This window comes from Bidens hawaiensis, unplaced genomic scaffold (assembly GCF_021521415.1).
Source record: "Bidens hawaiensis isolate Kalapana, Puna unplaced genomic scaffold, B.hawaiensis_p1.1 tig00010347_1, whole genome shotgun sequence".
Lineage (NCBI taxonomy): Eukaryota > Viridiplantae > Streptophyta > Magnoliopsida > Asterales > Asteraceae > Bidens > Bidens hawaiensis.
Window position 1 is genome coordinate 215,178 of NW_027491785.1, and position 11,366 is coordinate 226,543.

Sequence of the window (11,366 nt, forward strand, 5' to 3'; positions counted from 1 at the left end):
CCATTGGGCGCTCAACACCACCAAGGGGCGCCCTTGGTGGTGGGGCGCTGGTGCTCAGGGTGGTTGCAAAGCTGGGCGCGGAAGATGGGTTTTTAGTGGGCCCTCTCTCTCTATCTCTCACACAAACATACATACATATGTATATATATATATATATAATGAGCGCGGAAGAGGGGTTTTTACCATAGCGGGGATGGGGTTTCGATACCCCCGGTGGTTACGTGGCACTGACGTGGCACGGTGGAGGGGCTTCGAAGCCCCCCACCATAAAGGACAGCCTAAGGAGAGAAAGTAGTGTGAAATATTTAAAAAATTTATGAACAAATCATGTAACAACATTTGCATTCAGTTCCCTATCATATATTCATATATATCTTATCATCATATAATTATACTAAAAAAAATCAATACAGTTTCTCTCTACTTTTCAATTAACACATTTTATACTTTTATCATTATCATTTCTATCTTTTTCACTCACAACTACTTTTAAAAAATATTAAAATATTATACGGTGTAAATAGTGAAACCCCAAATTTATCAATCCCGTATAACATTTTCTCTCTCCTCTACTCACAACCACTTAGAGCATTCCCGGCATGTTCTCTATCCCCATATCTATAATTTCGTTAAAAAACATTACATTTCTCTCTTATGTTTAATAAAATATTATTATTTTTATACATTTATCATTACAGTTTTCTCTCTTCTTTACTCACAACCAACTCAACAAATATTAAAAACTAAATAGGGGCAAATAAAGTTTCCCCAAATTTACAAAAAAAACCACTACATTTTCTTTATTCACCTTATAATTTACACTCACAACTACTTATAACCTCACTCTATAATTTGCAAACTCCCTTCACATAATTTTAAAGGACGTGTTTGAGAATGCTCTTATGATATTTGTAAAAATATAAAAACCTTAAATATTTTTACAAATCAATTAATGTGAGGGGCATGTTTACACCACTATGGCTTCCTTAAGCTTTAAAGTTTAAATAATTCAAATTCTTTCCCTATGGTAGATCTGATCTTAAGTTGCTTCTCTTATATTTTTGCAAAAGTTTCATCCTTCTTCAATCCAAAATTAATTGAGCCTTAATTATTTGATTCTTGTAGGGTATACCTTGTTTTTATGAAATTGAAGGTTAGGTATCCGTATAGTATATGAGTTACACAATTTAAATTATGTGAGTAAAACTTTTTTACATAATTAGTTTCTAATCACTAATTTTGTTATATCATTTTGCCAATAACATACAAAAAATTAACAAAAAGATATAACATAATAGTGTGCCTAGTAAGAATAGAATTCATATTTTGGTAAATGTTTTGAAAATGACATAAGTAAATTGGGTTTAAACAATTTTTTTTACTCGTAATACAATTCAAGCATAATAATACCAAAAATATAATAATGTCTAATCATCTAACCTATTAACTTAACATGTCATTTAATTAGACTCTTCACATAGGTTATATGCCGTCAAGTGTACAAGTTTTCAATTTTACAATTCCCCCTTCATGATTGATAAAATGAAAAATATATTGTTGGTGAGAATCGAATCCACTACATTGCTTTTAAAATATTTGTGGTTTACCAACTCAACAAGGATGAATTGATGTTAGTCTTCTTTTTTTCTTAACTGGTATAGATTCACAATCTTCCATTTGATTTCTTTTAAAATATATACAAATTATTCTTACTAATCTATGTATTATAGGAAATTATTTATATCTTATTATTATGAATCCATAAGATATATTATTATGTATATTATTAAATTTAACTTTTTTTTTATTTTTTTAAACACACGTGTTTCTTTTATCTAGTTTAACATTTAAGCATTGTTGAGATGGACACCCTAAATATGGGACATGTGCCAATTAAAGGTTTGTATAAAACCTAACCAAAATTGAAAAACCCAAAAAAAAAATCAAATTAAAAGTGACAGTTTAGTTTTGGACTTTAGGAAAAATCAAAATATTGGTTTTGGTTTGGGTTTGTGAAGAGCCGAAAAACAAAACCAAACCAAACCAAATCAAAATAACGAGAAACCGTAATAACCGAACTTTGACCATTAAAATCGAAACATACCGATAACCGAATGTTATTGAATTTATGACTTTTTTGTTTTTAATTTTGAACGTATTAGCTTAAGATATTCTATACCTTAATGTTCAAAATTCTATTAACCATAAACCTTTTTTATAAAAATAAAATATATTACGCCAAGTATCAATATCTTGGGTCAATTATTTTGGGTTGATTAGGGAAACCGTAAAAATTGAATCCGTTACAGAATTGAACCTGAAAACAAAAAACCAACAAAGCTGAAACGAAATTGTTTTGAAAAATCAAAAAACCACAAAATTGATTTTTGATTCGATTTTAACCTATAACCACACCGAATCGCACAACACACCAAATCGCACAACACACGTTAACAAGTAGGTAGATACGCCATACAAATTTTAATGGGGTGATTGTAATAACAAAAGGTTTAAAGTATAATAATGTTGCATCCGATCCTCACATCACCAATATTGTCTGTTTTGTCCACAAATAGTTCACGGATTTGTTTTAGGTTGCCCATGTAGAGACTTCCTAGGAGGTTACTCATCATGATACTACTCCATCTGATCACACTTAACTGTAGAGCCCCGCCCTCATCCAGTAGCATTAAGTCTAAAACCAATAGGTGATTTAAGAGACATAACATTACTTATGAACCAAAAATCTCTTATGTTCACGGCTGATATGGGATTGGCCTAGGGTGTTACAAATACCCACCTTTTGGACTCATCATCCTCAATGATGTTTGCTCCACAATCCAATTAAGGATGTGGGATTTGCCTAATGTGTACCTCACGACATCTCCGGGGACTCACCATCCTTGATGAGGTTTGCCTCACAATCCCGAGCGACACAGGAGTGGCTCTTATACAGCTTGTAACATCCAACCCCTCGTACCACTAATGTTGTTTGCTTTGCCCAAGAAGAGCTCACACGTTTGTTTTTAGTTGCCCATGTGACGACTTCTCAAGAAGTCACTCGTCCCGCCACGCTCTCACATGGGCATGCTTAACTTTGGAGCTCTCTTTTCGTCCATTTGAATTAAGCTTAAACGTGTCGGTGATTTAAGAGGTAAGACATTTACTTATGAACCAACAATCTCTTCTATCCATAGCCGATATGGGATTGGCCTAAGATGTTAAAAATATTATTATTATTGTTATTATTATTATTATTATTATTATTATTATAAAGGCAAATGCAAAAATAATCAAATTTTAAAATGCTAGCAATGATAATGATCCTTATAAAAAATGTAAGATGTAACTATCTATTCTAATAAAAGCCTACTATTTTTGCCACTTGTCAATACCATAGCCATTCTCACCTTTTTTTCAACCAATTTTTATATATGGTTCTTATTTTTTAAGTAATTTCAATATATGACATTAGATTATAGGTTTATTCCAACTAAATTCATTACTACCTATAATAAGTATTCTCCATATGGAACGACAATAGACGGTTAGTGAATTTGAAGTGTTAATTAAAGTGTTTTATTATAGTTTATATTTAAAATAATAAACAATAAACATTCGATTCATAATATGTGGAATGAGAACAATCGATTTGAACTAAATTCTGATAACGTCAGCGGCTAAGGCTTGACCTTTAATACCTAAAAATACATATGATTTTAAAACTAAAAGTTTTCGGGTTGACCCGAAACCTAAAATTCGGACCCAAGAACCAACCCGAATTACTTCGGTTCAGGTTTGGGTTATAATTTTATTGAGTTCGAGTTTCTCGGGTCAGGTTGGTTTGGGTCCAGGTACAGGTTTTCTTGGGTTGGGTTTCATGTTACGTGTAAAAGTGGCAGCCATAATTTCAACGATTATAAATAAGAATCAATACATTCATTTTATGCAACTTTAAATCTTCTAATATTATTTTACCTCAGAATAATCATTATTATTTGAATATGGTTTTAATGTTAGTATGTATTTTTCATTTTTCTGGCAATTACATTCATATGAAATTAACAAATCATTTTGTTATATTATATATTTTCGGTTTTTATCTTGCGTGATTATATAATTTTTAATTGTAAAATATAAAATCAATTAATATTTTGTCATACACAGAATATTAATGACAACAAATTTATCATGATCAATAAATTTCAAATTGTAAAGTTTCTAAGGATAATTATATCATCAAAGTTCAGGTATATGGATTTTGGGATAATCATGTTTTTTTTGTAAACATGAGAGGATGTTCTCAAATGACATTATATTAATTGATTAAAAGCTATGATATTTTATGTGTATGATTATTTTTTTATTTAGTATTATGGATATATATTATCATTTATCTAGAGTTGGTATGTACTTGGAGAACCTTTTTTGTCACACGGACAACTATTTATAGCTATTATCAAGAAAATAAGCAGGCCTATATGTTACTTTATTAAATGTTACAAGCAGACATGGATTAAAAAATTTGATTTTTGATAAAACAATGTATACCTGCTAATACAATCACAAATGTAGTGTAAAAGAAAGTTTTTACCTATTTGTAACATATTTGTGTAATCTTAGTTATGTAATTTATGTAACAATTGTAATTGTATTAACAATATATGATCAATTTGTTGACTGTATTTCACTTAATGGTCAAAGTTTAAAATTTTCAACAATTATTCGTGTAATACACGGGCCTCTAACTAGTATATCTATAAAAATAAGTGATAATGTTTTTATCTAAATCTAACTACTCAATTCAGCGTTATCCTAACTAATATATCGTGTATTCTTCTTATCTTCTAGTTAATACCTTTTTAATTAGCGGGTCATCTGGCAAAATGTTTTCAAAGAAATTTGATTGTATATTTGTATACCTGCTTTGAAAAATAATTATAACTACAAAACTGTAATCATTCAAATTCATTATGTTGTTAAAGAACAATAAAAATCCTCATAATATGTGCATCAATTATTAGTCAATTGATTTGAAAGGTATCATAATTAGAATAATTATAAAAAGAAACCTAATCAAAATATAAATCCTAGTAATGATAAGATATCGTAACAAATCGTAGTTATCTACATAATAAATTACAATTAATATATATTCTAATTCAAATTAACATATATGCTAAGAAGATTATATAAGACAGCTACTATACGGGTGGTCATGTATAAAAAGGGTAAAATATTTACTTTACTTTAATTTTTTAACCTTATTTTCTTTTGTGTTTTGTGATCTTATATCTTATAACATAAAGTAAACATATAAACCAATATTATATTCAAATTAAAATAGTCAAATTTGACAGGAATTTAAAAGCTTTTATATATCATTTGTTTTTTCTTATTTGTTTCTATACATACCCTAGATTCAAGATTGATTTGTTGATAAAACCCCTAGATTCTATGGCACACCATTTATTCTTATAAATACCCTTTTCAAATCACTCCAATATTCATAATAATATTCATATTCACATCAATTGCCTTTGAAGTGTTAGACAACCATGAACACTTCTCTTATATATCTTCTACTACTTCTTCTTCTTCTACCTCTCTTAACTTCATGTGTTGACACCAAGGTTAATATATAATGCATCCTACAATTGGTTTTTGCATGTGTATAATTTGTTTTTATTATTAATGGGCAGGTGTACATAGTTTACTTAAGGCATGATGATGATCACAATGGAAAGAAAACATTGGATGAAATTGAGGAAACTCATGCTTCTTACCTATTTTCAGTCAAAAAGTTTGAAGAGGAAGCAAGATCATCCCTTCTTTATAGCTATAAACATAGCATTAACGGCTTCGCCGCGTTACTTACCGTTGAAGAGGCGTCTCAACTTGCCGGTAAATCACTATCACCAACCACTTTGTACCTCATGTGAAGTAGTACCCAATTTGTCACCACTTGCAAGTTGACAGTTTTATACCATAGTAAATTACAAAAGAAATAAAGAAAGATATGTAGATTTGCTTTATACAAAAGTCTACCATGTCTCTTTCTTATGAAACAAAAAAATTACCATGTGAATATTGGGTTCTCGTTACTTAGTCATAAATAGTATTGTTTTGACCCCACGTTCTATAACTTTTATTTTTAATAGACTTAGTTTTGCTCTCTAAAAAGGGTTAATCACGTCCTTCATCCCAATGAATTTTTAGTCTAAGTTTAGAAAAATAAATTGTTTCTCTTTACAACTATTATTCGACTTCTGATAGTGTAAATGTTAAGCAAGAATAAGCATGGTTATGGTTATTATATTGATACTAGTTTAATGATAAGTTGAAATTAGAACTACTATATACATAGAAATCATTTTAAGCAAACTAGTAATTATAGTTTTTAATATTTCATTTAATACTCTTAAATGAAAACAATATTTCTTATAAATATTTATTGATTTTAATCTAGAATAGACTTTTTATTTTATATGATCATGAAATCATGACTAATATAATATGAATATGTTATATATGGTTAGATATGGAAGAGGTAGTGAAGGTGATACCAAGTGATGAAAGGGAATATTCATTGCATACAACAAGATCATGGGAATTTTCAGGATTAGAAGAAGAATTAAAGCCAAATAAATTGGATAGACAAGACTTATTATTCAAATCTCAATATGGCAAAGATGTCATTGTTGGCATGATGGATAGTGGTATCTTTCTTTTCCTTTTTTTAAATCTTATCAAACTTTTCGAAAAATATATTGTCAAAACGGTTCTCCATTAACGTCAACGAACAAACATGACATGGACCCCGCTTTCATATGGATGTCAAAAATATTCGACTACGCTAAGATACAATAGATTTGACTAGTACTTATATATGTTCTTCTTGTTAGCATAAATCTTACTAGAACTCAAAATACTAAAATGTTCAAAAGTAATTATTCTTAATTAGTTAATTAAACTTATATTATGTACTTATGTATTATTTAAACTATTTAATATGATAAATTTGTGTATTGGTGAAGGAGTGTGGCCAGAATCAGAGAGTTTTAGTGATGAAGGAATGGGACCCATTCCAGAGTCTTGGAAAGGTATCTGCCAAACTGGGCCCAGTTTCAAATCCACACATTGTAATAGGTCAGTTCACCCAATATTTTTCTTCTCCTTTTATTTTGGTTTATTAAAATATAATAATTCCTATTCATTTTTCGTTACCAGCGGTTTTAAATTTAAAACAATTGGTCTCAATGGTTTCCTGTTGAAAAGGACTTAACATGTCGGTAGAATGATACATGTCGATTGATGTAAAACTTAGTTTAAAACGGTGATTCAAACGGCTTAATTTTTGTTAATTGTATGTTCAAACACCCGAATTGAAACATTGTTTTGTCGTATTGGAGCACCGTTTCGAACTAAGTTTTACATCAATTGACACGTATCCTCCTTCCGATCAAAAGCCCTAAAATATTAGTTTAAAATTCGGAAAAAAAGTATAGCAGCGTAGAGTCCTTTTTAACGGGTGACCATTGGGGGCAACTTTTTAAAATTTGGGACCGCCAATGACGATAAAATGAATAGAGATTATTATCGACCAATACCATATTAAAATCCAATAAACCTTTTTTTTTTTTTTTGCTTACTGTTCCTATTTTACAAGTCATATTTAAAAACAATGTAAGGATTTTAATCTTTTATAATAGAATGGACCAATGATGATGATGGTGTCCCAACATGCAATGCATGGCTGGAGTTGAATTGGATTAAGAATATGTTTGTGTGATTGGAAAGCAAAGATTGTCCATTTCATATAATACAAAATGTCTGACCTAATATACAAGACACTAGTGTTTACTTCATTTGGCTCTGAGTTGAATTGGATTAAGAATATGTTTGTGTGATTGGAAAGCAAAGATTGTCCATTTCATATAATACAAAATGTCTGACCTAATATACAAGACACTAGTGTTTACTTCATTTGGCTCTGAGTTGAATTGGATTAAGAATATGTTTGTGTGATTGGAAAGCAAAGATTGTCCATTTCATATAATACAAAATGTCTGACCTAATATACAAGACACTAGTGTTTACTTCATTTGGCTCTGAGTTGAATTGGATTAAGAATATGTTTGTGTGATTGGAAAGCAAAGATTGTCCATTTCATATAATACAAAATGTCTGACCTAATATACAAGACACTAGTGTTTACTTCATTTGGCTCTGAGTTGAATTGGATTAAGAATATGTTTGTGTGATTGGAAAGCAAAGATTGTCCATTTCATATAATACAAAATGTCTGACCTAATATACAAGACACTAGTGTTTACTTCATTTGGCTCTGAGTTGAATTGGATTAAGAATATGTTTGTGTGATTGGAAAGCAAAGATTGTCCATTTCATATAATACAAAATGTCTGACCTAATATACAAGACACTAGTGTTTACTTCATTTGGCTCTTTCTTAGCCATCTTGTGACCTATGCTTCTTTCATTTGTACCTTAGACCACTATGTTTGGTCCCTCACAATAATCACATGACATAACCATCAAATAATACATTGTTTGAAGTTGAATAATATTTAAAAAACCAAGTATAGTGAATGTGAGTCTTATATTGTGACAGGAAACTTATAGGAGCTAGGTATTATCTCAAAGGTTACGAAGCACGATACGGGCCTCTAAATGCCACAGCTGATATCCGGTCCCCACGTGACGTGGACGGGCACGGGACCCACACTGCTTCCACAGTTGGAGGCCGTGGGGTACCCAATGCCTCATCCCTTGGAGGGTTTTCCCGTGGGACCGCTTATGGTGGGGCCCCACAGGCCCGTTTGGCCATCTACAAAGTCTGTTGGGCCGTACCTAATAAAGGTAAAGAAGACGGGAACACTTGCCTGTTTGAAGATATGTTAGCCGCTTTTGACGATGCTATTCGTGACGGTGTACATATACTTAGTATTTCCATCGGGTCATCTAGCCCGATTAATTTTACTGAAGATGGGCTTGCAGTTGGGGCCTTGCAGGCAACTAAGAATAACATTTTGGTGGTTTGTAGTGGTGGGAATGAAGGCCCGGCCCAATCGACAGTGGTTAATAACGCCCCGTGGATTCTAACGGTTGCTGCTAGTTCCATTGACCGGGCTTTTATCGCCACGGTTAAATTAGGAAATGGTCAAAGAATCAAGGTTAATAGTTCATTACCTAAATAATAACTATACTTATCGCCTAACCGAAAAGTCAAACTAAAAAGTCAAGACTATGTTTTTTTTAACAGGGTCAGTCAGTAGCTCCATACAAGTTACGTAAGAAAATGTATCCACTTGTTTATGCAGCAGAGGTTGTGAATGCAAATGTACCAAACACATACATAGCAGGGTAATTAATTAATTAATTAATTATTAACTATTTAATATTTTAACACAAAACATTACTATATAATCTTGATATGAATAAATGATGCAGTCAATGTTTACCTGGCTCACTATCCCCTGAAAAAACCAAGGGTAAAATAGTCTTTTGCTTGCGAGGGAACGGGACGAGAGTTGGAAAAGGGATGGAAGTGAAACGGGCCGGTGGGATCGGTTACATTTTAGGAAACAGCCCGGCCCAAGGAGCTGAGTTGATCGTAGACGCTCACGTTCTTCCAGCAACTGCAGTTACATCAGATGATGCAATACGGATTCTTGAATACATAAACTCGACAAAAACCCGAACTGCGTATATTTATCCTGGAAAAACCGTGGTAAATGTCAAGCCCGCTCCATCAATTGCTGCATTCTCAAGTAGAGGCCCAAATGCAATCGCACCCGAGATCCTCAAGGTTTATAACATTTATTAATTTAAAAAAAAAACTTTTTAACTAATTTAGGTAATAACTTTGGTTTATTTCAACAGCCCGATATAGCTGCACCGGGCTTGAACATATTAGCAGCATGGACTGGTGGCAATGCACCTACAAAGATAGCGGATGACCCGAGAAGAGTTAAATACAATCTCCTTTCAGGAACTTCAATGGCCTGCCCGCACGTGGCGGCTGCAGCTGCACTGCTTAAAGCAATCCATCCCGATTGGAGCAGTGCAGCGATCAAATCCGCACTTATAACCACAGGTAACATTAATGTTTACTTATGTAAAAATTAATAATATTATTTGAATATGAATATGAATTTGAATTGCAGCTGGGACAGTAAACAACGCTGGGACGCAAATAACCGATGCATCAGGGAATCAAGCCGACCCGTTTCAATACGGGTCGGGCCATTTCAGGCCCGAACAGGCAGCTGATCCCGGGCTTGTCTATGATGCATCATACAATGATTACATTTCATTTCTTTGCAACCGTGGTGACTTGAAATCCAACCCGACTGTCACATGCCCGAAAACTACACAAGACTTAAACTACCCGACTTTTAGTTTCCCGGGAATAAAAGGCAAAGTTACCGTTAAAAGGACGGTTACAAATGTTGGTGGTAAAGGGAGTGTTTACTTTGCTAGTGTAGGGTCACCAATGGGGATTGCGGTTAAGGTGACTCCTCCGGTTTTGCATTTTGAACGTGTCGGTGAGACGAAGGATTTTGAGCTAACGGTTGAAGGAAGTTCGATGGTGGAGAAAGGCGTGTATTCGTTCGGGTATCTTGCTTGGAGTGATGGGATGCATGTTGTTAGAAGTCCCATTGCGGTGTCTATGATGTAGTGATCAATGTTCATGTTGTTACATGATGGTTACATGTATTTATTAGAATGCTCTTGTAAAATACAAGTGCACAGATGAATGATTAAAGTAAACATATGAACAGGATGTCACAACTTGCCATGTTATTGTTATCATAATTCAATAAACTAACCTTTTAACAAACTGTTAGTTATACATATACACATTGAAGAAAGTATTCAAGTTTTGAATAAAAATGCAATACTTATGGTTATGTTTTATTTTTTTAAGCAGTTTAATTGTGATTTTTTTAAAACATGAAATATATTTAATGTATTGGGCTTGTCAATGTGGGTAACTTTTCAAAGTTGGAACGATTGTAATCTCTTTTGGGCCACTAATAAGCCCACTTATTTAAGGCCCATTTGGTTTGGTAGGTTTTGGGAGTTAACTTATCTAGGGGACATTTAGAGGTTCAATCAAACAACACTACTAGATTAGCTACCCAGTCAAGTTTTACTAACTTGACGTTTATATTGAAACAGAGATTACCAAACAGTCCCTAAGTTTCATTCAAAGTATCGTCCCCTTTAAAAAAGAAAAGACCAGCGGAATTAAAGAGCCACAATTGTGCCAATTGTTAACAATTAAACAATTTAAATTTACTAGTAAACATGTCAAACTTTTTTATCTTTCTAATCTATAT

General features: G+C 32.4%; 1 protein-coding gene across 1 annotated transcript; it reads left to right on the plus strand.

The window, feature by feature from the left end:
* The first annotated feature begins 5,387 nt into the window (after positions 1-5,387).
* Positions 5,388-10,707, plus strand: LOC143534861 (subtilisin-like protease SBT5.6). The gene is made up of 9 exons (XM_077029238.1): positions 5,388-5,633; positions 5,703-5,904; positions 6,540-6,719; positions 7,038-7,149; positions 8,633-9,194; positions 9,284-9,384; positions 9,472-9,829; positions 9,904-10,117; positions 10,188-10,707. Exons 1-9 carry the CDS (start codon positions 5,559-5,561, stop codon positions 10,700-10,702), a joined length of 2,319 nt encoding a protein of 772 aa, XP_076885353.1. The 5' UTR covers positions 5,388-5,558; the 3' UTR covers positions 10,703-10,707.
* The last annotated feature ends 659 nt before the right edge of the window (positions 10,708-11,366 follow it).

Excerpts from the sequence above, each read along its gene's own strand:
- LOC143534861 (XM_077029238.1), top strand. The coding sequence starts at position 5,559 with ATGAACACTTCTCTTATATATCTTCTACTACTTCTTCTTCTTCTACCT. Across the intron at positions 9,195-9,283 it reads GAAATGGTCAAAGAATCAAG|GGTCAGTCAGTAGCTCCATA; the intron begins GTTAATAGTTCA and ends TTTTTTTAACAG. Across the intron at positions 10,118-10,187 it reads ATCCGCACTTATAACCACAG|CTGGGACAGTAAACAACGCT; the intron begins GTAACATTAATG and ends TTTGAATTGCAG.